We start from the raw sequence: 24,910 nt of genomic DNA, 5'->3' as shown, positions 1-24,910 counted from the left end.
AGGAGCATGCTCGGTCCCTCCCCCTTTAGAAGGAAGACAGAGCTGCCTTTAACCTCAATCTGATCTCCTTGCTTCACTCTGGCCTCCCTGGTTTCCACATTGACACAACTGCCACTGCAGTTCTCTGCTCACACTCTCCCAGACTCCCCATCGCGCTCAGGGTAGAGCCAAAGGCTCCAGCCCACAGGCCCTACAGGATGTGCCCCCATGGCCCACCCTGCCATTGCCTCTCCTACTGTCCTGGAAATCCCCCTCTGCCTCTCCAGACATACCCTCTGCTCTCCCTTCTCTGAGCTCTGAACTGAAGTGACATCATCTGGGCTCCCTTATCCTGATTCCAATGGGAAGCACTGGCATAGCATGGCCCCACTGGACCCCTCCTCCCTGCAGCCTGCCATGGTCCAGGCCAGGGAGCGGTAGCTATGCTGCCTTTTGAAGGCTGTGGCTCTGGTCGGGTTTAGGTCCCTGACCACCCAGCCCTTTCCCTTTAAGGCTTAGCAGCAGGAACGCTTCCTGCTGCTGCTACTCCTCGAGCTCCACTATCTCCTGTCCACACCTCTTGTGAATATTCCCATCATTCAACACGCTTCAATTACCCTTTCAGCTGAAGTTACTTCATTGGAACTCACTTCACTGACAGTGCACCATCTGTTTTCTGTTGGGTTCCTGCCTGAGACAGACCTCATCTACTAGTTACCCCTCTCTCACTTCTCTCCAGCCCCACGGGCCTCCTTCCTGCTCCTCACCCCCATCAGGCCTGCTCTGCCTCAGGGCCTTTGCACTTGCTCTTCCCTCTGCCCAGAACAATCTTCTCTCAGATATCCACAGGACCACCTCCTTCATCTCCATGAGATCTCTTCTCAAATGTCACTTCTCCCTGTGCCTTTCCTGGACATCCTATCTAAAATGTCAACCCCCAGCACACACACACACTCTTCCTAAACTCCTTGCCTTATTTCCTCCTTAGCAATGGTCATTCTCTAATATAGATGTTTTACTAGTTGTTTTTATTTATTGCCAACTTCCTCCAACTGAAATAAGAGTTCCATTATTTATTTGTTGTGCTTACCGCCATACCTCCAGGGCCTGGAACAATATCTGTTATTTAAGTGCTCAATAAACATTTGTTCAATGGGTGTGTGAATTGATCCTTTTCATGGGTGGGTAAAACAAAGCCTGGGGAAGAAAAGTGACTTGCCCAGGGCCTCCTAGTGGAGATTCAGATGGTGACTATATCCTAGTCCTGCCTCCCAGCCCAGAACCAGTCTAAGCTCCAGGAAACCTGTGTTTGCCTGGATGCCCGCCGCCTAGTAGCCCAGTGTCTGGAGACAGGACTCTGTGCCGCAGGCACGGGGGACTCAGGATACTGAGAAGCAAGCAGGGAAGGTGTCGCCACTGTTTTAGTGCTGCCAATGGGGCAAGGAGAACAAATAAATAAAGCTCACTCAGAGCCTGGTGGGCTCTAACCTTCGAGGAAATATCCCCCCAGCTGGAGAAGGCTTCCTGCCAGGTAGAGCTGCCCTATTCTCTGACCTAGGACGCTGACAGACTGATGTGGCCCAGGGTCCAGGGGACTCAGCATTCCCAGTTTTGTGCCTTAGGGGCACGGGGTCCTTGCAGGGAGCTGTTTGGGATGGGATCTGGGAAGGGTGACTCATTCAACTTTTCTTTCATTCACTCATTCATTCGTTCGCTCATTTGTTCATTTGTTCTTGATTCATTCATTCATTCTACAAGTATTTACGAAGCCTTACTATGTAGGTCAGGCACTGTGCTCTCTGCTGGAGAAACAGCACAAGGACAAATGATTTGCCTGCCTTTCACGTGTCACCTTCGAGCAGGGAAGCAGGGGGAATGCAAAGGTCCAGGAAATGTCAGGTGCTTTGGGGGCATTAAGCAGGGGACCTGCCTAGTCCTAGCCCAGGGAAGTCCTCCTGAGGAAGGAGCTTCTGCGGCCAGGTGAAATGGGAGTGTGAGCCCGTGGGTGGAAGAAGGATCCCAGCAGAGAGGAAATGAGGGGAAGGTCCTCGCTCTAAGGCTGGGAAGAAGAGCTCTGCATGAATGTGGGTCTGAACAAGGTTCCGCCAGGCCAGGCCAAGAGTGGAAACAGTTCAGGTGGCTATGTTCCAGGTGGGGTTACCTTGGCAAGGATGACCTTTCTCCTCTCCTCATATGTCAGCTCTGACCAGGCCCCAGGGCTAGGGTTCTAGCTCTCCTTCACCCTCCCAGCTGACTGCTCAGAATTTGGGCCTTGCACACTGACCCCTGCCTTCTTGTTTATGTCTGTCCTTCCTCCCAATGGTTGGGTGGAGATGGCTTGCGGGTTGTGCCTAGGGGGATCAGAAGCACTCGGGGCCTGTCAGTTGGAACTGTGTTTGAATCCCTGCTCCAGTTCTTCAAAGTGAGACCTTGTGCAAGTGACTTGACCATCTCAGGGCCTCAGTTTCCTTATTTGTCATGTGGGAATAACAATCCCATTTCCAGGAGGATTATGGGGTGGGCTGGTTTCTCAACATCCTTACAACTGCTCATGGAACCTGGCATGCTAATCTAACAAAGTTAACATCACAAGCCCACCCCTTGTGAACTTGACACCCATATGTATCTCCTTGTACTGTACTTAATCTGAAAATAAAGACAATAACAAGGTCATAATTCCATCTAACATGATACAATGATCCTGCATACACCCCAAATTCACTAATGCGTTCCCCAGAACATCCTTGTGTGACATTTACTCTCTTCCTTGATATCCCATAACTTAAAAATATGATATAAAGTTAACAATACTTAAGTACTATGATAAAGTCAATATATCTTATGTTACGTGATGGGGGAGAAGAACAGAAAAAGAAAAGAAGAAAACACAAATGTTATACATACACGTTCTTAACAAAATAAGGAGGGAACAGTCGGGACGAGAGTCCTTGTTTCTGTAACTGGTCACGTGGTCAGAGATGGTATTTATAATCACCTTCTTCCATTCCCGCTGCCATATTCCCTTTGCCTTCTGTGTGCACCTCAACTGGTTGTGGTTCTTTACCTGGTGGGGTGACCCAAACCTTCATTCCTACAGGTTCAGGGCCATTCATAGTCCTGCCTGCTTTGGGTTGTAGGTTTCCACTGATGTTAGTTAAGCACAGTGTGCAGTAATACTAAGACATGTCCTAAGGGGACTGCCGAACTCCGCCCTTACTCTTCCTTACCTCCGCTGTGGCGTGCAGTCGGGTTCCCCGCAGTGGTGGGGGCCGGTCGCCTAGCCAGCACAGTCACCCTCATCTTTGCCTGTTGATATGGAGCCTGAAGTGGCCGGGGCAGACTCAACTTCCAGTTCAGTGGAGTCATTGTTGTGTCTCTAACATTCAAAATATTAATATTTTACTAATTCTTTTCTTTATCTCTATCCTCCTCCCACCTACCCCTGTGGCAGGTAAGCTCCATGAGAGCAGGATTTGGATCTCTTTTGTCCCTGACTAAATCCCCAGCATCTAGGACAGGGCCTGGCACATGGCGGGTGCTCAGTGAGCATTGCCGAGCGGATCCAGGCGTTTGCTGAGATTTCCCTGCTAGAAGAGCTGGGCACCCCAGCCTGCGAGCCCAGACTGTCCAGAGGAGCCCTGGGCCCACACTCTTCCTGACAAAGGGGCCCTGCTGCCTTCCTCTCATAATGACGTGCTGAGCCGTCAAGTGAACACAAGGCCTCAGTGTTCACCATTCCAGCCCATTTAGGACTGTTTACTAGACTAATCTGGAACAATAAACCCATCCGCACCCTCCTGGCGCCTGCCTCACTCCATTCTAGGCCCGTGTTTGAAGATGTGTTTAAATTCCAGGCCTACATTCAGCAGACGCCGCAGGCCAGCTCCTGGCCAGTGAGCACTGAGGCGGGGGCCCCCGGGATGATCAGGGGCTCTTGGTGGCAAAGCCTTCTCACACAGACATCCAGGGGCAGCAAGGCGACTCTCGCCTTCACCTGGTGTTTGTTATTCCATGTCAAAGCCTTATCATAAACATTATCCTAGAGTGGGCCACCGAGGCTACAGGCAAGGAGGGTGTGTTATTCTAAAGAGTCCGGGAGCAGAAGCCATCAAGGCCTGGGAGTCTGCGAGCAGAGCAGGCGCAGAAATTCAGGGTGAATGGGAGGGAGACAGCAGTCAGGGCAAGGCACCCCTTAACCACCCTCTACTGTCATGGCTATTTGGTAAGTCTGCCTCCAAGATGAGCTCCGTGTGTATGGAAACCAAGCACAATTAATCCACCAATCCCAGATCCCTGCAGACGATCAACAGAAGCTAAATGTTTGTCGAACAAATGAACGAGTGTCGCTTCTCTATGTCTATTAGAAGTGCAAAGAATGATCATGATGGAGCACATTTTACTTTGCAGTTTGGCTGTGAGACCTGTTCTGGAGCCAGACAGACATGATTTCACATTCTAGCTCTGTCCTTTACAAGCTGTTTGGCCTTGGGCCTGTCCTTCCCCTTTGCTTCTTTCGTTTTCTACCTGCAAAAGGGACACTATCCCTGCCGGTTGTCTCCCAGACAGAGCAAGGGGAGGCTCTGGTGATCAGTTAAATCAAGGGGATGGTTCCGCAGCTGGACTGCCCATGTTCAAGTGCATATCAAATCCCCCTCCAGTTTTGTCACCTTTGATGAGTAAATGTCTTTTTGCTATCTCTTTACTTTTATTAATCTACTAAATGGAGTTAATATTAGCCCTACCTCAGAGTTGTAAAGATTACCTAAATTAGTATGAGCTTAAAGGGTTCCTGACACATAGTAAATGCTCAATAAACATAGTGATCCAATAATGACTGGGTGAGGGCTACTTCATGAGTTGCAAAGGATGGATATGGGGTGGCAGGTGTGGGGTAAAAGACCCTTGATTCAGGGTCAGCCTCCTCCCTTCTGAAGCAGCTCCTGCATGCGTGCAGTTCAACAGTAAACAGAGAGGCAGGTTTCCTGCCCTTGCCAGGCTCTCGGTCTAGACAGGCAGAGCACAGGGAATTATCTGCAATGGGCACTTCATTGGGATAAATGCTAAGACTAAGGGAAGTAGCGGGGTCTCTGGGAGGCACCAACCCAGAGGCTCGGGTTGCAGTCCCACCCCAGCACACCCCGCTGTGCCACACTGGGGAGGCCTCTTCAATCATCTGGCCTCAATTTTCTGTCAGTAATAAGCTCATAATAAATACTCCCTGGCCACTTCTGGCTATTTCACAAGGCTCCAGAAAGAAAATGTGCATGGCCTCACGTGCAGGATGAACGTGGACTATCCAGACAGCCGGAAATCCAGCCCCAGAGGTCCAGGGCACCACGAAGTGTCCTGGGCAGGGTGTCAGGAGACTTGGGTGTGAGCCCACTCTACCCCCAGCTCACAGTGTGTCCTTGGGTGCACCTATTTTGGGCCCCTATCTCCTCTTCTCTCCTTTGTGTGGAGGGCAGAGCATGAGATCAGTGGTTCTCAAACTGGGCTCCAGGGTACCGATGGGCTCCACAAAGAAGCTTTGGGAGTTCCTGCTGCAGGGGACCTTGAACTAGCAGGACTTCAGGCTCCAATCATCCTCCCTTATGTCAATCAGGGAAGTTTCCATTTTATCTGCTCCACATTTTGAATTCCAAATAATTCCTCTAGAAAACAATAACAAAGAAAGGATTCCATGGCTAAAAAAGGTTTGAAAAACCACTGGACCTGATGACCTCAAGGGGCTCTTCCAGCTCCAATCGAGAAAAGTTAAGTTCTAACTATTTTCTTCCAAGTGTCATTTAGCAAGCATTTATCCAGCACTCTCTACATGCCAGAATTGTTCTTAGCACCTTAGAGATTGTCACGTGCTTAATTCACTAGAACACCTCCCAGCTCCACGAGGGCCGCATGACTGAGGAAATGACTACATGTGGCTAAGAAGGTCCAAGGGAGCCATTTCTCCTCCAGGCGTGTCTTCTGGGTGCCTGGGCAGATGACCTCATCGCAGGCCAGGTGGTGCTTGGCCAGCCCTACTGTGAGAAGCATCGGGGCAGGTGTGTGCAGTGGCAGAGTGTGGTCCCAGGAGGTCCGTATGTCTTAGCCCCCAGAGGAGGGAAGCAGAGCATTCCAGCTTGACACGGATGCTTTCATCCAAGGCATGTGCCATGTGGGAGGAAGTTCCTGTTGCCTTAGCAATGTCCTCAGCAACAGGTCCACTGCCTCCTGTGATCCATCCACAGCCACCATGCTGCCATCAACACCCTGCACCAGGTGGCTACAGATTGGATTTCAGAGGTACTGGCCAGAGCCTGGAGAAGGCCCAGAGGTGGGGTGGTGGGGTGTGACCTCATCTCCAGCCAGCTCATTATGAGGAGCAGACTAGGCGGTTGCATCCAAGTCCAATCCAGCTTTCCTGACCGTGAGGAGCAAAAGTGGGAGGGGATGGGTGGAGGTGACCTAATAAGCACAGTTTGGCCCCATTGCCCATGAGAGTATTTTTGGCCAGATTTTGTGGACCTATTGCATGAGCTTTTCTGTTCATGTTATGTATTCTGGAACCACGTAGCTGATGCCACTTGGTGGGAACTTCCACTGTGCTGGTGTATTGCCCCAAATGCAGACAGAGTACCAAAATTCCAGGGAATAGTCTGAGAGATTACTAAGCAACTTCGAACTATGAAGTGACCACAGCGGGCGTCAAAGTGCTAAGGGAAGGAGGGGGTAACATGCTGTCTTTACCAGGACCCATGCTGATAATTGCAAATACGAAATCAGTAAGGGGCACTTCCTGCTTTCAAGAAGCTCGTAGCCTAAAGGGAGAGACAAGTGGCTAACAGTGGTTACAATCTAATGTTCACACCCCAGTGGAGGGAAACATGGAGGAAATGTCACCACAATTGTGCTGTATGGCAACGGTGGTGGGCATATGCTCAGCTGTCTGGGCCCAGTTGCAAGTAGGCTCCACTGGGCTTGCTTGCATGTCTGGAAGCTGGCTGGCTGTTGGCTGGACTAGGATGGCTTTGGTAAGAGAACTGAAGCAATGTGGCTCTGTACATGTCTCATCCCCCATCAGGTTGGCCTGGGCTGCTCAGGGCAGTGGTGGAGGTGCAAGAGGAAGCAGCACATTCGAACTTTTCAGGCCACTATTTAAAATGGTTACTAACATCCCATTGGCTATAGAGCAAGTCTACAATCAGAATGGGAGGGAGGTACCGAGTTCCTCGGCCCAGGGCATGATGAATACAGGGAGAACTTGGGAGTCCCATGGAGGGGCCAGAGAAGTTCAGTGGAGGAGACATCTGTGCTGACCCTGCATGGCCAAGTCTGAATCTGCAAGTGGAGAATGGAGGTGAGGTGCACAGAATAGCATGAACAAGACACAGAGATTGCTGAGTAGTTGAACATTTGGGGATACAAGGGCTGGGTAGAAAATAAGGTCATTGAGCATCAGGGTCTGAGTCACTGCCCAAAGACTCACTTGAAGAGCTAGGCCTTTGTCCTGAAGGCAGGAGGCACACGTGAAAGTTTTGAGCAAAAAAAAAAAAAAAAAGACCATCAGATTTATGCTTTTAGAAGTTGACTGTGGCAGAAGAATATGGGATAGGTGGGAGGGGAGGGGGTCTGTAGGGAAGGCATGGGGGTGTCTTATGCTGTGGACCCAGTGAGAGAGGCTTGGGCCGGCATTGGTGTGAATCAGGAGGCTGGGGGACTGCCATTCAAGACAGTGTGCAAACAGAATAAGCAGGGCCTGGGGACCCATGGGACAGGTGGTCGGAGACCACCTCCTGACATTTTGCACAGGAATTGTAACAAGTCTTTCCCTATATCTGTGTAGGATAACTCAGATAATGTCAGGCTCCTCCTTGTTGGCCAAAGGAGTCTGGGCTACAGTCACTGTGTGAAATTGAGCAAGTCCCTTCCCTTCATGGACCGCAGTTTCCCATGTAAAATGGGACACTTTAGATCATCTCTCAGGGCCCTTGTACCTTGGGCAGGCCATGTTCCATTAGACCCGTGGTCCTCAAACACCAGCAGTAATCGGACTGCAGAGAAGTTCCCAAGGAGCCTATTAAAATACACATCCTAGGCTCCACCTCAGAGATTCCAATTCCAGGGTGGGACCCGGGCATCTGATATTCTGTGTAGCGCTCCAAGTGATCAGGTGCCTGGCAGGTCTGCCTGGGACACAGCTGTGTCCCCAGGGCCCAACCCCTCGGCCCAGAGCATAGGGGCCCTTGAGGAAACACATGCTGAATGTCTTCGTTGTCTGACTTGGGGAGCCCAGCCCCTAGGCCTTTGCCTGGTATGAGGTCGGCTTCTGGATCAGGTGGCATCTGGGTTCGGCCTTGACATCTAAACTTGTCTTGGTCATTTGTTTGTTTGCTTTGTTTGGGGGTGTTCTTGATTACAAAATGAGTCTGTGCTTATTGTAGAACTTTCCTAAACAGGAAAAGAAAGGAGCCCAAAGGAAAATGTACCCATCATTCCAAAATCCAGGTGCAACTAGGGTTCTCATTTTGTCACATCGTTAGATGAGATGTTAATACTCGGCACAGGAGCGGGGACCTGTTTGGGCAGAGCGCTGGAGATGAGAACAGGCTGCATGTGTTCACAGGCCAGTGAATAAGGAGCTGGAGACATGGAAACGCTCAGGCTGCGCCAGCTGATGCTGGCCCCACACACCTTCTCTGTTTCAGGGCCTGTTGCCCCAAAGTCCAGAGGGAGGAATGCCAGTCCTGAAGGTGTCAGGGACCTCAGCCAGGTCCCTGAACACAGTCCTTATTTCTTTCTATCCTCCGCCCAGGTGCTGTTTGCCCTGAACCAAACCCTGCTGCAGCATGAGAGTGTGCGGGCCGGGAGCCTGCAGGCACCCTATACCACGGAGGACCTCATCAAGCACTACAACTGTGGGGATCTCAATGCCGTCATCTTCAACCACGACACGTCACAGGTGAGGTTCCCCTCCTCCAGCTCAGGCAGGCTCTGAGTCACTAGTTCCCAAGGTCAGGCCCACCTGGCATTTATTAGACACCTACTATGTGTCAAGCTCAGGCAACTTTCTCTCCAGCCATGGTAAGCAGGAGCTATTGGGATCCCCCATTTTATAGATGGGGAAACTGAGGCTCAGAGAGGGGAAGAGACTTGCCCAAGGCTGCACCACTCATTAGTTGTTGGGTTATCAAATTATAAAGAGTAGTGCTTGACCCTAGAAGCTTACCCTGGAAGAACAGGGAGTCTTCTGGGAGGCTCAGTTCAGCATCTGGGGAAGTTAAAGCCCAGGGAAGGGAAAGCCCTCAGTTACTCAGAGCTTGGGCTGGAGTCTGGCCCAGAGCGCTCTGCCTTCATTCGAGGCCTAGAGGAAAACTCACCCACAGGCTGAGTTTTGGCTGAGACAGTGGTGGGACTCCAAGAAGCAGAGCATGGCACCACCAGGCCTACCCATTGCCCTTGTGATAAATTCCTAGAAACTTTGTCCAGCATTTGAGGCCCTCCGTGTCCTGCTCTCTGCTGACCTTGTCATAGTCCAGGTGCCCCACCGCACAGAGCTTGTCCTGCTGACCTGTGCCACAGGCAGCTCTTGTGCAATGCACATTGCCCTTTCAGACCACTCTGCCCATGTTTAGCCTTCTCCCCCATGGTCAAACATCACCTCCTCTGAGAAACCCTCCCAGACCCCTGAAAGAAGTTAGATATTTCGGGCAACCCTAGGCCCCGACTGTGCTTTCTGTGTCATGGTGCTTGAATCTCCATTCATTTGAGAAGCAGCTGAATTAGTCAGAACAGCCCACTTCCCTGCTCAAGACACTGCAGTGGCTCACCACTCCCTTCAAAGGAAAAGCTGGAATCCCTGCCATGGCCTGTGTGGCCCCATAGTCTCCTCCCCGCAACCCCACATCCTCTTCCCTCCCTTCACACCCACCGCTCCAGCTGCATGGGCCTCCTTGCTGCTCCAGGAACCCACGTGGCATGCTTCACCTCAGCACTGGCTGTTCCCTCTGCCACAGATGCCCTTCCCCGGGTATCACTCTGGTTACCCCCACTCTGCCATCAAGACTTAATTGAAATGACATCATCTCAATGAGGAGTGTCCCAACTAGCCGACTGAGAACTGCAGCCTGAGCCTCACTCCCATGCTCTCATCCCCTTTCTTATGCTCTGCTTTTCCCCCATGGCATTTATCATTTTCTCACACACTTCTCTATCTTATTCACTAGTTAGTGGTTATTTATTGTCTGTCCTTCCCCAGTAAAGCAGAGGTTCCCTGAGGGCCACTTGGGTCTGTTTTATTCATCACTATATCCCAACTGGCTAAAGCAGTTCCCGGCACAGAACGGGACAGGCTCAGCATTATGAAAAAGGATATGGGGAAGCCCAAGAGAGCTGCCCTCCTGGGGCTGATAGGCTCAGAGGAGAGAGGGGAAGATTTGACCAGCAATTGCACCAAAATGTGATCCTTGCTTTGAGGGAGCGTAGAGGATGCGCTGGAGCCTGTGGAAGAAGCAGGAATTCAGATGGGCTTAGGGGTAGAGGTGGGTGCTGGGTAAAGAAGAGAGGTCAGAGAAGAACCTGCATTGGTCATAGACAGGAGGAGGAAGAATGGTCCAGCAGAGGAAACTGCATGTGAACAACCTAGAAGTGAGAGAGAACTGGAGGAGGCTGAGTTCGGGTTGGGGGCCCAGCTATGTCCTTCTGTCCACGTGCCACCTCACTGCACCCAGAGCTCCTTGAGGGCAAGGCTGTGGTGCTCATCTCAGTGCCGGTGCTGGCACAGGGCCTGGCAGTGAGCATGCGTTCGTGAGCAACTGTTGCATGAATGAATGTAGTAAATATGTGACCCAGCCAGAGGCAGGAGGCTCAGGACTCCAAAAGCTCTGACTCTCAGTGGAGGAGGGAGGGAGGAGAGAACTCAGACACGACGAGGCTCATTGGCATTTCACCAGCCATGTGCATTGTGACAGAGCCCTGCCCTGTGCCATCATTAGGGAGAGGCTGGTAAGCCATGAGCAGACAGGGTTGTGTTGAAGAGAGGACCTGGTCACCACTCGAGATGTCCTGGCCATGGTGTGGCTGGGCTAGGGGGCAGAGTGTGCAGGAAAGGGCCCTGCCAGGCTTGGCTGACACCAAGTTGAGGGAGGGAGGACCGGGGTGACCTCAGGGGATGGCAAGCTCAGATTGCCTTTGAGCCTGTGTCCAGGACCACTGTTTGTCTCTGGTAGGTGGACTACATATGGCGTAGGGATTAATTAAGATCGGTGGTGGAAAGTGCAGGGCACAGTGCATGGCACGAAAGAAGTCTTAACTAAACAGCAGCTTTGTACAGCTAGCCTGGGGGATGGGGCTGGCTTTATCGCCTTTCCCCTCTGAGGGCAGACACTACAGTAAAGGGTGGCTTTGGGTGGGGGTGGAGACAGAGATGACAAAGCAACGGCCTTCAGAACCATCAGAGAGCTATTAAGGCTGCATTCTGCTCCCCTTCCTTCTGTCAAGGCTGCAGGCAGGGCCCCTCCCTGCTCTTCTTCCTGACCAAGAGTGTGCATTTGTGGAAAGATGAATCTCCATTCTTTCCTTAGGGAACTAAAAAAAAAGTTAGTGAAGACAGGAACCAGAAAGTTTAGCATTAAAGCTGCAAAGGAGTTGGGCTAGACACTGTGGGTCCTGGGCTGCCCAGTGGCTGGCTGACATTCTCTGCCTGTGTCACGCTTATGGGCCTTTGCTCCACACCAAGGATGGGGCCCCGCTTTGGGTCCGGGCGGAGATGGGAACCATTAATGATGTCATTAGAGCTATCAGCAGCCTTAACTCTTCTGTGACAAGTTTAAGTGCAGGATGCAGGATAAGATTTTAAAGAAGACACATCCAGTCCCCAGGGCCCTAGAGGGGTGGGTCTGAGATGGGGTGATGAGAAGATGGGCTGGGCAGAGGCAGAGTGGGGCTGTGTGGTACGACATCAGTGCAGGCTCCCCTGACCCACAACCAGGACTGGGGCAGGTCTTCATGCATCACTGATATGAGTAGCCTCATCTCATCCCCCTTCTTTACCCCATTCATCCAACAGACTCCTTCTGAGAACTTCCACTGTCCAAACCTGTATCAAGCTAGGGGGTCATGGGGCACCCTCAGACTAGGTCGGCTGCCATGGGTGGGGAGTCAGACCTGCACATGAGAACACTGGGGATCCATGCTTTGATGGGACGCTGAGGTATTGGGAAGCCAGAGGAGCCACCTAACAGGGTAAACATATGTCTTGGTTCGTCCAGGACATTCCAGGTCCATGGTTAAGGAAGACTGGCCCCCTCCTGTTAATTTTCCTGACTCTTAACTATATCCGAGCTTTCACCATCAGAAGTATCAGAGTACGGACAATAAATACATCACCCCCATATTACCAATTTCTGACCTGAGTCTCAGAGAGGCCAAGTCACTTGCTAATTATAGAGACCACCCCACTGGGTAGGGGCAAAAGAGAGTCCAGCCCGAGTTGTTCTGGCTGTCTGGCTTCAGGACCCATATTCACATCACCGTCACTCTACTGCCTCTCAGCTCCTTCATTCACCCATTCGTTCACTGATTGAACAAATATTTATTTGTTGGTACAACATCATCTCACATTCTTTCCCAAGTTCAAGGAATGTAGGGAAGCCTGCGAGGTCCACGTTTCCCGAACTAACCCTTCTGAGTCCAAGCTTTCTGTGTTCCCCCTCCACTCAGAAGCCTGCAGGGTTGCCTGTCTTATAACTGCATCAAATCTAAGTGTGCTGGTGCTGCCAGGGCTGTCAATCATCCCTTCCATGGTTAGGAAGAGAGTAAGAACTCCATTTCTTCATTTACCCATTTGCCAAAAAGCCCCTGGGCACCGACTCTGTGCTGGCCTCTGTGCCCAACTCTATCGGGCACAGCGTGGCTGCTGCCTACACCTATGCAGGGTGTGCACTTCATGGATTTAGGACACCTAGTCATAGCATTGCCTGTTCAGCCTAGAACAACGAAACAAGATTTTCTAGAAGAGAAGACCCTCCCCTCTCGCTCTGGGGAACACACTGGTCTTTGGCCAGCAAATATCAGAGACAGATGTCCCAGCCTTCTCCAAGTCCCTCGAGGGTCAGCCTCTGTTGACACCTTCATTTCCTCAGAAAGAGTGTTGACAACTCGTCTGTGGCTCTAGAAGCCATGTGGCTGGGCCACATGACTCTTCTAGGGGCTAAATCATGCAGGAAATTAGCCTCCTCATGCCACACTCTCCATCTAGCTAGGCCTCCTGTCCTGTGCTTCATGCCTGGGCTGGTGAAGATGGAGAAGTGGAAGAAGGGGCACCAGGAGGAAAACATCCTATGAACAAGGGCTTGGAGGTTGGAATGACATTGACAGGTATGGGGAAGGAGAAGTCAGCATGTTCTCTTTCCTCAATGGCCCATGGCTTCTTCTGAGGCCACACCAACATGCTGCAAGCCCCAGTGAAGGACACCTGGACCCACCACCTAGGTTGGAAAGACAATATGCTGGGAATGGAAGAACACGGGAGGAGGCAATGTGGTGAGGAAGGACAGTACAACTTTATGTTCAAAGTTCCAGAAACCTTGATTGGATACCTATTCTGTTCCAGCCATAGATAGAGACTGTCCCTGAACTCAAATTGCTCTCTGCCTACTTCAACATATCAATGATGCTGGCCCCAGGTCACATGGCTGGGTGTGGACAGTGGGCCCAGAACTGAGAAATCTGGATAGTTCTAGGCCAGGTTGTTGAATAAACCATCATTATGGGAGGAAGCAATGGCCTTGGAATTGAAGTTCCTAAGAAGGATGGAGGAGTTTGGGTTACGTCCTGGGAAGTGGTGGAGCTGGAGATGGATAGTAGTGGCAACAGATGGTGGCCAACCAGGGCTCAGGCATTGGGAAAACCAAAGATTAGGACCCCTCTTCTCATCTCTGTAAGGTGGAGTGGGCTGAATGCAGCTCATGACAGCACCCATCATCTCATGTCACCCCCACCCAAGTATACTGTCAGCCCCATCTTACCAATGAGGAAACTGAGGCCCAGATAAGTTAAGTAACTTGGTCAAAGTCACACAGCGTCAGAACAGAGCTGGAAGCCCGGGTCAGCCTGAGCCCATACCCCATGGCCTTTCTCCTACACCAGGCAGCTCAGCTGGCCATCCACACCTGCTTGCCAAACAGAATTTCCTATGTGCCAGAACAAGGCTGCTGACACAAGAGCAGTGAGCTCTGTCCCACCTCCCAGGACCTCAGTGCTGGAAGCTGAGGTTCAATGAGGCAAAGACAGAGGAGTGATACACATGGGAATGCAGCCGTCTGGGGCTCTCTCCTGGCCCAGCCTCTTTGCTAGCTCTGTGACTTTGCACATGTCTCTGGACCTTTCCACTCTTGTTCTCTTCATTTATAAAACTGGTTTTAGAATTGATGAAAAACATATAGCCCCCTGTAGGGACATAAGAAAGGTAAGTTGCTTGCCCCACCTGGGTTGTGTGTGTTTATTTGAAGCCCACCTTGCTCCAGAAAGAACTGAAGGCAGCCTCTGTCTTACCTTTACAGCTGCCCAACTTTATCAACACCACCCTCCCACCGCATGAGCAGGTGACAGCCCAGGAAATCGACAGCTACTTCCGCCAGGAGCTCATCTACAAGAGAAATGAGCGGATGGGGAAGAGGGTCATGGCACTTCTTCAGGAGAATGAAGACAAGATCTGCTTCTTTGCCTTTGGAGCAGGTTTGGACTGGAGTGGGGAAGGGATTATTTGCAGAATTCTTAAGAGCTGGGAGATTTGCTAAACCCTCTCCCGACCTCTACTTCATAGTGGGAAAACTTGAGGCCCAGATTGTGCAGGAAAAGCTATCAAGTGCTCAGCAGAGCTGGGACCCAAAGTGATTCTCATGCTTCTAGTCAAGGGTTCTTTCGTATTAGTCCCCATGGACAAAGGGATTGACCCCTGCCAAGGACAACTTCTGTGGCCTCTTCATGCTCCAGGAGGTCATGTTGAGAGCCCAGAACTGAAGCAGCTCCCACTACCCAGCCCAACCTTTGGCCTCCCCACCCCTAGCAGAGCCAGGCCCATGTGGCCCATGGGCAGAAGGCGGGCTCTGACATCCCACAGTCCTGCCCCCACATCTCAGCCCCAGCCCCATCTAGGCTGCATGACCTCAGCGTAGTACCTTCTCAAAGGCTCAAGTCCCTCTGCTATAAGTTGTAGCAATAACTATTCAATGAATTGAGAATATCTACCTTGGAGAAGGGTTGTAGAAATTAGTGACAACATTCAAATAACTTGCCATGTAGTAAAAACTCACAGTGGCGGCTACTATTATCATGATCATCATGTGACAATTAATACAAGTTTTATTATCCCACTGTGGACCATGAACCTGATGCTTCTCCTGGGATCTCTGGCCTCTTCACACAAAGGGAAGTCCAGAGGTCCAGGTGCAGGCCTTGCTCAGCATCTTTCCCTGTTCCTTCCCTGTCTCTCTCCCTCTCATTCTCTAAAACTCTTTCTTCCTTTCTCTATGGCTGGTGCTGCTAATGACAGTGATGTCCACATTGGGACCAGGATATTGCATTTGCCTTCTTTATTAGTCAAGTTTTGCTCCAGAGCTACAAAACAAAACAAAAAAAATGTATTTTTTTTCTCATGTTACCTCAATTTGGGTTAACTGAATTTGCCTCCTGTTTTGTTAGAATTAAGTCCAGGCCTGGTGATCACTCATAGCACTGCCCTCTCACCCCTCCCTCCCCTGGACCATTACACACACACACACACACACACACACACACACACACACACACACACACGGTCTGCCCCGGTCAGGCTGTTAGATCAAGTCAACCAGTTGGTCTAACCTGGACGGGTCTTCATTATATTATGGAACAGGTCTACTGCTTGAGGTCTGTCTTCCTCCTGCCCCCTGTTACCTGCTATTCAACCCCATATACTTCCAGGGAAAGAACCAGGGTTCGTCTATCTGTGCCTGTCTTTCTTCCTCTACAGCTCTCAGCACAGGAGAGGCACATGGGATGGCCTCAGAGACACAGGACCTCTGGGGCAGCCTCTTCAAGGAAGGCCACATCTGAAACTGGACAGGAATAGCTCTGGGCTCACGGTGGAACTGTGCCTCAACCTGTGGTGCCCTATGGCAAGTCCCTTCCCCTTTCACAGCCTCAGTTTGCTCATCTGAACAGAAGGAGCCAGAACTCATTTGGGCCATCTGTGATTCCAGGAGTTGTTCAAGCAGTGTTTGGAGAAGGAAGGGGTTCCTGTAGCCTGGAGGAGCCAGCAGGGGTGGGACCTTGACTAACCACACAAAGTGGGCGGGGCCACTCTCCAGCTGCAGGACACCTGCTAGGGACATGGCATGAGTCAGGACAGCTTTGGGAACTGTGCTGGGAAGTAAGTGCTCCCCAACACACCCTCTCACATCATCCAGCTGCTTCCTTCACCCCCTCCCACTATGGACATCTGGACAGGGCACCCTGCTCTGGAATGGTCTCCAGCTGGCCACAATAGCTGGCCACTCTGATCTCAACCAGCCCCCAGCCTCCTCTATGACCAAGAAGAGCCCCTAGTGAACTTGACCATTAAAGGAAGTCAGTAAATGATCCAGCATTCCTCATGCCCCACTTGGGTGGCAGGCCTTTCTGCCCCACTGGCCCCAGGGCCCAGGACCAGAGTCTTCCCAGGGTCTGGGGGTAGCTAATACCAGTTCTTTCCTGTGGGCAAGGAAACAGGAGAGCCTAGAGATTAAAATCACAACAGTGTGGGCAGCCCTGGACCCTGACCTCTTTTCCTGAAATCTGAGTTCATGTATAGAGACATAAATGTCCACTCAGGCACCAGGCCAGCATGCAGGCATCATGTCCAACTCTAGTTTCTTCCCCATCTCTGAAATCCAACTGGTCCTGCGTGAGTCTTGTTGACAGACCTCCAAGAACACTCACACCCAACTACTCCATCTATCTCCACTGCCGTTGTCCTGGTTCACGGCTTCATCAGCTCCAGCGTCTCTCCCCATCTCTGTACCGAGGTTCTCCCCATCTCTGCACTGATCCCTACATTGTAGCCTGTACATGGTGCTGAGTCTGTCTCCCACCCCCACCTTCAGCTCTGGGAGCACAGGCACCACTTAATCATCCCTGTGTTTTTAGTAGCATGTAAAAGGTTCTGAGCCTGGTAGTGTGTGAAAGAATAAATGAGTGAAGAAAAGGATGAATGAATGTTAACCAGATCTTCCCCTCCTGGTCTCCTCTGAGCCTGGTGAGGCCAGAGGACAGGCCAGTAATAAAGTCAGGGTGATGGGAACCCCACCTCAGCTCTCGGAGACCTGCTCTCCAATAGCAACAGGCCTGCAGCCATGTGCAGATGTTGCTGACAGCTGCCACTTCTGACTCAGCCATGCCTGGAACACATGGACCACTCTGTGCTATAAACCTATGCTTTGACCCAAGAATTTCAAGTCTGGATGAGTCTGTCCACCTCATCATAGTCATGGAAGAATGAGGTCCACAGAGGCCAGAACATGGGCAAAGCTCATGGCAAGTCGAGGAAAAAGCCAAGGCAGGACCCAGCCTGGGAGCTATGACCCAGAGACTCTGTTCTTTTATGTCAGCAAGGAGCCAGCTGTGAGCAGGCCTGTGACAGTCAGTTCATTGGCGTGGAATGTGTCCACACATAGTCCGTGGCAGGAGATGTCCACACCTGCTTCATTGCATTCTTATGACCATATTAACTCTCAAGTCCCACTTCCTGTGACAGGCTGAGGATTTGGGTACAGGGCCAGACCGAACACTGTTCTGCAGGGTGTGACCTGAAGACACATCTACTCCACGAACTCTGGAGAAGTGCCTCTGCAGGTCCATCTCAGGCCTTCCCAGACCACTGGGCCCTGGGGGCCTGAGTCAGTCTGATTCTTGCTGTCCACCCACTGTCCAGTCCTCAAAGAAGTCACAGGGCCCCAAGGCAATGGCAGGGAGGGAGGGCCTTTGCCACTGGAGATATGCCTAGCCATCCTCCAGGTGAGTGTCTACTCATGCTAAGGTCTGTCAGATCCAGTTTCACTGGGTATCCCCAGGAAATAGCTTGGGAAACTGAAACATACTTATAAGACACCCAGCCACCCCCAGCCCTGCCTTGCCTGTTGTCTAAGCAGGACCCCTGCTGAGGTTCTGCCTTTCTGCGTGGGCTAGCCTCAGAAACCAGCGAAGTCCCTGGCTATAAAGCCCTGGAAAGAGGTCATGCAAGCTAAGGAAAGAGAGAGAGGTGGGGTGTCCTCCTGCCTCCACCTGCCTGCCCCTCCCCCCAGTGCCTATCCAGACCCTTTCCAGCCCACCCCTACCCCAGAATCCAGCCCTGAAAGCCCACAGGCTGGGATTTCCAATGCTGATGGTAGACTGGCCCCTCCTCTGTTCTGCTCCCCAGGGGGATCTTGGGTAAAGGGTCAGAGCTCTGGAGTCAGAATGCCTGGGTGTAAGGTATGGCTCTACCACTGTCAGCTAAGTGAGCCTGGGAAAGCCACCTCACCTCCAAGGGCCTCGGCCCCTCCCTGTAAAATGGGGGTAATACACCCACCTCAGTGGGCAGTGCTAGATACACTCATTTTAGATTACAGGGTTAAAACTCTCCACCGGGTTGGAGGGATCCTTATAATAAAACCCCTACTATGTGCCAGCCACAGGTCCAGCTTCTTGGATTTCATTGCCCTTGACCCTCATAGTAACACCACAAAATGGGTTTTATTACACACATTTTCCCATGAAAACCAAGGCTTGGAGAGGGTGAATGGCTTCTGTGAGGCTGTGCAGGCAGATCTTTGAATCCTGGCCTCTTGGGTGCAGGTCCTGGCCATTTCTCCTATACGTGGGGCCCTTGCTGTATACTTCCAGAAGTGCTGATGATTTTGTGGGGAGGTTGTCTTTTTAGCTGGTGCATCTCACAGAAGAATACTCTCCTTGGGTCCGTGAGGTTTTGCAGCAAGGCGCTATTTGGCCTTTTCTGGAGGCCAGCAGAAGAACCTCTTCAGCAGGTTCGGGGCAGTGAGGGTGCAGGCCTGTGTGAAAGCCCTGCGCAGGCCTGGGGGATGTCTGGGGGCCTGGATGGAAGCCCTTCCTCTCCAGGAGGTAGTTGTGGCCAGTGTGCAAGCCAATGTTCTGGCAAGAACCAAGCCACTGCCACGGAGGAGTGAGCCAGCCCAGGGGGAGGGGCAGTCTGATTCCCGACTGCCAGGATCACGAAGATGGACAAGCTGACCCTGGAGAGCCTCCAGAGATCTTATGTGGGTTTTTGGATTTCCTGTGGCCTACAAAGAACTGAGAAAAATAAGTACAAGGTGGGGACTGTTTTATTTGCTAATTTTATGCAATTTGCTTGCTTATCTTCTAGTTTGAAATGATCTTTTTTCTACTGTGTTTGAAGTTAAATATCCTTTTTTAAAAAATAACGGTGATATAATACAAATGGGGCTTTTAAAGTCCTTACTTGGCAGAATAAAAAGTTAGTAACTGTATTATTTCACCGACCTTTTCTAAAGATAGGAGAGAACTGAGCATGCTTCACACATGATGTAAAGACTCGAGTAGAGGGAGGACAATACAGGAGAAAGAGTAGGAAAAATTACTAGCCCAGGATTCTGAGAAGGCAGGAAAGGGTGGAATCAGAGCTCAGGCAGAGGATTTGGCCTTGGGTAGAGGAGGGCACCTTCTCACCTGTAATCAAAGGGAAGGAGGGAGGAGGACAGCAGGCAGGTAATTTGGTGGTGGGAAGGCAAAAGAGTTTTCTTCTAATAAGAGCTCTGCTCTGTTAAGTAAAATGTGGAGTCATCCGCAGAGGAGGAAGATAAGAGGTTTCTTGGTTTGAAGAAAACATTTGACATAAATTCAAGAGAGACCGGCCATAAGTACTAACAAGAACAAGAAGTTAAATAGATTTCGTATCATGGGCCAACTGTGATTGATTGGTAGTGGCCGCCTGGAGTGCGATGGTATAAAGGATGATAATATCGCATCAGAGCTCAGCAGAGAAGAGGTCCTGATTGATTAGTGATGTCTGCTGTGGATCAGGATTAGGGCACATGCCTGTCATGTATCTGCTCTGTCTGCTGGGAACACAGACGATGCTGACTGGCAATGCGGGCCCAGGAACCTGCAGTAATCTCAAGACACAGGTTATAAGATTCCCTACAGCAACCCTGAGCAGCTTGGGTATGAATGTGGATGGTCCTCCAGGCCTTTTCCTGATTTTATCCTAGTAGTACCTCAGGATCAGTGAGCATCCCAGGGTGTGAGCATCCCAGGTATGAACTACCCCAGGGCAGGCACAAACCTGCTCAGAATTGCCAACACCTGGTAATGTGCTATAAAGACATCCTGGACCAAATCACCCCAAATCAAGTTCATTCCATTCAGTCACATGGCATCTCTTGAACCCTAGTCCCAGGCACTGGAAGAAAATGACATTTTTGTCCCTAGGTCCAGGAAACTGGGGCTTTCTCAGGATGTATTTACTTGTTCGACTACCCTGTAGCCTGGAATAGAATAGTAATGTAGGAACTGGCAGAGGCGGATTGGAGACATAGCCAGACTCAAGGGGAGGCCTCTAGGGCCCATTCATTTCTAACTCTGAGAGCCAGCGGTCACCATAGGTTATCAGGCATCCTATAACCCTCCCATGCTATCATCTGAAAATAATTCTAACTTCTGACATTGCAAAGTCCTTTGATCCTAACATCCTGTTGTTTTAGGACCGTGCGGTTCTAATATCCCAGCATCTATCATCACCATAGCGTTGTAACATTCTGGCATAGTTTGCTTCAATCCCTCTTAGGTTCCTTGTGAGGAGTATGGAGCTAAGAGCCTTCTAGGACCTGGAACTTCCTTCATGTAGGGCTACTGCCACCTGCCCCCACAAGAAAAAGAGGTCCAGGGGCAGAGAGAAGATTTGAAGGGTTAAAAGGCAGGCCATGTGAGCACAAGAGACAGGGGGGCTGAAGCTCGAGGGGGGCTCGAGCACCCGCACAGCCCACAGCCCCACAAGCAGAAACAGGCTATAGGGCTGGGACACAGAGGCCCCTTGGTGGTAAAGACCCAGGCTTGAGGGAAGGGAAAGATCGAAGCCAACATGCTGAACACCTTTAACATCTTTTATTCTTTTTTAAACCTGAACCAACACCCACTTTATTTATTTTTTCATAAATCTGTAATTACAGCAGGGCTCAAAGGGGTGCCACTGGCATCACCTGGGACAGTGTCACTGGGCTGGAAGATCCACTTCCAGGGACACATCTTTTTAATTAATAACAGCAGCAATTGCTCCCTGACAGTGGGCATCATCCTGCTTAAGAATAGCCAGACCCATCGGCACACATGGCCTGCAGGTCCTCAAGTCCCCTTGGAGGGAGACCAGATGGTATTTATTATTCCATTTGGCAGATGGGCAAGTCAAGGTGCAGATGGGAAGGAAAAGAATCTTTGAACTGGAGAGAAGTGATGGTCAATACTGACTAGGCCATTCCTCCTGATGGCCAGCCTCCCTAAAAAAAAATAATCCAGCTGCTGCTCGGGCCCTCTGTTCTACTGAGAATGTCCTTCCTGTCTCCTCTTTGGGACCCATAGGATTCCCCTATCACAGCCTGGCACATGCCAAGCACCTTTGCCCTCTCCCAATCTAGGCTGTCCACACCCTAAGCACTGAGGAGGCCCTCAATATCCACTTATTGAATGAATGAATGAATGAATGAATGAATGAATGAAAAAATGAACCTGCCTATCCTGCGGCTCTTGAGTAGAAGGACCCCCTGCCTGCGTTACACACAGCAATGCCTGAACCAGAGCCCACATCTGCCGCCCCCACAGTGGGAAACCCAGGGATACAGCTATTTCACACCTGCCCTTTGGAAAGTGAGACTGGGTTGACAAATGAAAAGCCCTCAGAGCCAACTAGAAGTAGAGTCCCAGGTACTGTTGTGGGTCCAGCCATGCAGTAGAAGCCCGGAGGAGGAGGGTGTTCAGTGCTAAGCAGGGGCAGGGGGAGGGTTAGGAAGAGGCAGCAGGAAGATTAGGAGAGAATCAATGAGGAGGAAAAGGAAGAAGGGCGAGGCGAGAGTGGGAAGGGGAAGCATACTGGTGTTGTGGATACTTGTCGCATTCTGTGACCTTTCACATTGCCTTTTCTGAGACTTTCCTCCCTCAGCTGTGTAGAGAGGGGCTTAGATGGGGGGAGGGCTGACATCACTTCTAGCCCCAACGTTCAGCAATCCCATGCATACCTCACAGAGGTTTGAGTCGTGGCGCTGAAAGGAGGCAGAGTGAGTGAGAGAAGGCTTCCTAGAGGAAGTGAGAGCAGCTGAAATTTCCCAGAGCAGGTCCAGCTGCTTCTGACTTCTCACATCATCCCGCAGTCCTCAGGACAAGACTCACACCCACTTCTCTCCCCACCTTGCTCTCTACTAGGTGGCCTGAGAAACAGAAGGAAGGCCCTCAGAGCTCATGCTTGGGCAGGGAAGAGCGGCCATGGTCCATGGAGGCCCTTCAACCGTAGAAACAAGAGGGCCTACAAACAAGCAACACACGCCCAGCTGCTTTCCCCTCCCAGCCAACACCCATGGCCAGCCACACTCCCCACATGGCCACAGTGTCCGGAAGTGTTTCAGAATTTCCACCCATGCTTCAAAGGACCCTGCTGCCCCCACCAGTACACATCTGGTAGCTGGCATGCCTGCTCTGAGCTGCAATCCTTGGCCAGAGTCACTGTTCCTATTTCAGAGCCACCAGCCAGCCAGAAGAACATCCCATCTACTAATGTGTCCCTAACTGGAGCCAACCCTGCCCTCTGGATCAGGGGAGGCCCCCCATCCCAGGCGGCAGCTAGCAAGGATTTATGGAATGTCAGCTGTGGGGCCAGCACTCTATCTGGCCAGTGTGGGGAAGGCAGGAGGAGGAGAAAGTATCCTAGATTAAGAACATGGGCTTCAGAGCCAGGCTGCATGAGTTGGAAACCCAGCACTTACAGGAAGTAGCCTTGGCGGTCTAGCTTCTCTCAGCCTGCTGATATGCCCCTCTGCAGGATGAGCCTGAGAGTTAAGGGGCAGGTGGGTGCCCATGCACTGAGGGCCTGGTGCAGTGCTGTCAAGCGGTGAATGTGAGCTCTTGTGTTGTTGTTATTACTTCAGGGTCCTGGCCCCTCAGAGCCCACATTCCTCCAGAGACAGGACTCACACAGGAGAAGGCAGGGCCATCCCAGGGAAGAACAGAAGTACTCTGTGACCTCTGAGAACTCAGCTGGGACACTTGCAGGAAAACCGCAAGAACCAGGTCTCAGTTCCAAGTGACAGTGAGGCTCAGTAGCAGGCAGGCTCCAACATAGTTGACCAACAGGGGTTCTGGGTGCTGTAATTCTAGAAAGGGAGTCTCTGGATGTTGTAGAGTCTTACCATGGCCTCGGGGAGCCCTGGGCTGGCCGGCCACTCCCCCCTGTATGCCACAGAACCCATCACAGGCTGTCTGTGGTGCTCTTCCCACAGTGCCCCATTGTTGACCTCGAGTCACTTTGCACAGCCATTGCCTGGACCTGGAGACACCATGCCTGACCCATTTCAAGGATCCCAGGACCTGGCACACGCCTGACCTATGAGAGATCCCAGGAAAGGCTGTTGGAGAAAGGAGAAAGCACTGCTGGCTCCAGCCCTGAGGGCACAGGCTGGTCAAAACCCCCAGGGCTTGTATCCTCACCTCTAAACCAAACACTGATTGAAAGAGGATCTGATCCAAAGGAAATGAAAAGACTCAAATCCTGGGGATTTTAGAGGAACAAAGGGTGTTGGCCTGGAGGGTAAGCTTGGAGGGGGCCATACTTTTAAGAGGAAGTACATAATTAGGAGAGGCCCTAATGCCCCCAACACGGGCAACTGCCAGGTGTCAGAGGCCTAAAAGCAGCTCCAGCCCAGAGAGAGAGCCTGCCCTGTGCCCAAGGAGCCCCAGCCTTGGCAGCTGCCTCCAAGAAGTGCCCTTTAAATGGACACACTGTGTATGTGCATGGGCTTAGGCAAACCCCAGCTCTGCCCTTTCTGCCCATGTGACGCTGGGCCAGTCTGCAGCCCTCAGCGGGACTGTTGTGAGATCAAGTGAGAAAGTGAATCGAAGTGTTCGGTACCATCTAAGGGCAGGGAAGATGGTAGGTGGGGTGCTTTTCTCAGTTTCACACCCATCTTTGCCCCATGAAGGGCAGAGCTGAGTTGAACAGCTGAAGTCTCAAGGCCCTTTTGTTTCTGACATCCTGAGTTCTAGCAGCCACCAGGGAGGAACAGACAATAAAGGGGGCAGAATTGGGTTCCACCCAGCCAGGCCCAGCTCCCTAAAGGGTGTCTGAATCCCCTCTGCACAGGCTTGACAAGCTCTCATTGACCCTCTGCTTGCACTCCTCCATGGATGGGGCACTCACTCCGTCACTGAACTGGACAGTTGCCTGGGAGAGTGTTCTTTGGGCCCAGCTGAAACCTACCCCCTTAGTCTCATCCTGCCTCAGTTCAGAACACCAATACTCATCCCTCCTGCCCCAGCCCTTGCCATTGCCCACCTCCCCTCTCACTTTCTATTCTGACAACCCAGAACCACTGTTGGTGGCCAGCACACGCCACGCTCTTTTTCCCTTTTGTTCCCATGCACGTGCAATGCCCTGTGACGGAAGACCTTTCCTTCTTTCCTTCCTTAACTCACCTGAGGCTCCTCGCTGACCCCCTAGTCTGGTTCCCGGCCCTTCCCCTTCAGCCAAGTGGCCTCTGGAGTCCTTCCCTCACTGCTCCGCTCATACCGCCTGTCTCCTTTCCGCCCTGTGATCTCCTCTGAGGTGGGGGTCTGTGTCTCAGGTGCTGGCACAAGACGGTGCAGCAGACGTCCTCTCGGTCCAAGCCCCCACCCTGCCCTGGGCTGGCCCACAGAGAAGGGACAA

The 24,910-nt window shown here is 51.5% G+C and overlaps 1 protein-coding gene across 1 annotated transcript in view; it reads left to right on the top strand.

Annotated features, from left to right (window-relative positions):
• Nucleotides 1-24,910, top strand: part of TRABD2B (TraB domain containing 2B) — a 208,644-nt gene that overhangs the window by 159,834 nt on the left and 23,900 nt on the right. The window contains exons 3-4 of the mRNA XM_053920716.2: nucleotides 8,771-8,917; nucleotides 14,517-14,691. Of these exons, the coding sequence (XP_053776691.1) occupies nucleotides 8,771-8,917; nucleotides 14,517-14,691 (322 nt within the window). The remainder of the gene's footprint in view (nucleotides 1-8,770; nucleotides 8,918-14,516; nucleotides 14,692-24,910) is intronic.

Source organism: Desmodus rotundus, chromosome 3, assembly GCF_022682495.2.
Source record: "Desmodus rotundus isolate HL8 chromosome 3, HLdesRot8A.1, whole genome shotgun sequence".
NCBI classification, from domain to species: Eukaryota; Metazoa; Chordata; class Mammalia; order Chiroptera; family Phyllostomidae; genus Desmodus; species Desmodus rotundus.
The sequence above is the reverse complement of the archived record's forward strand: the minus strand, read 5'-3'. Positions and strand labels throughout refer to the sequence as shown.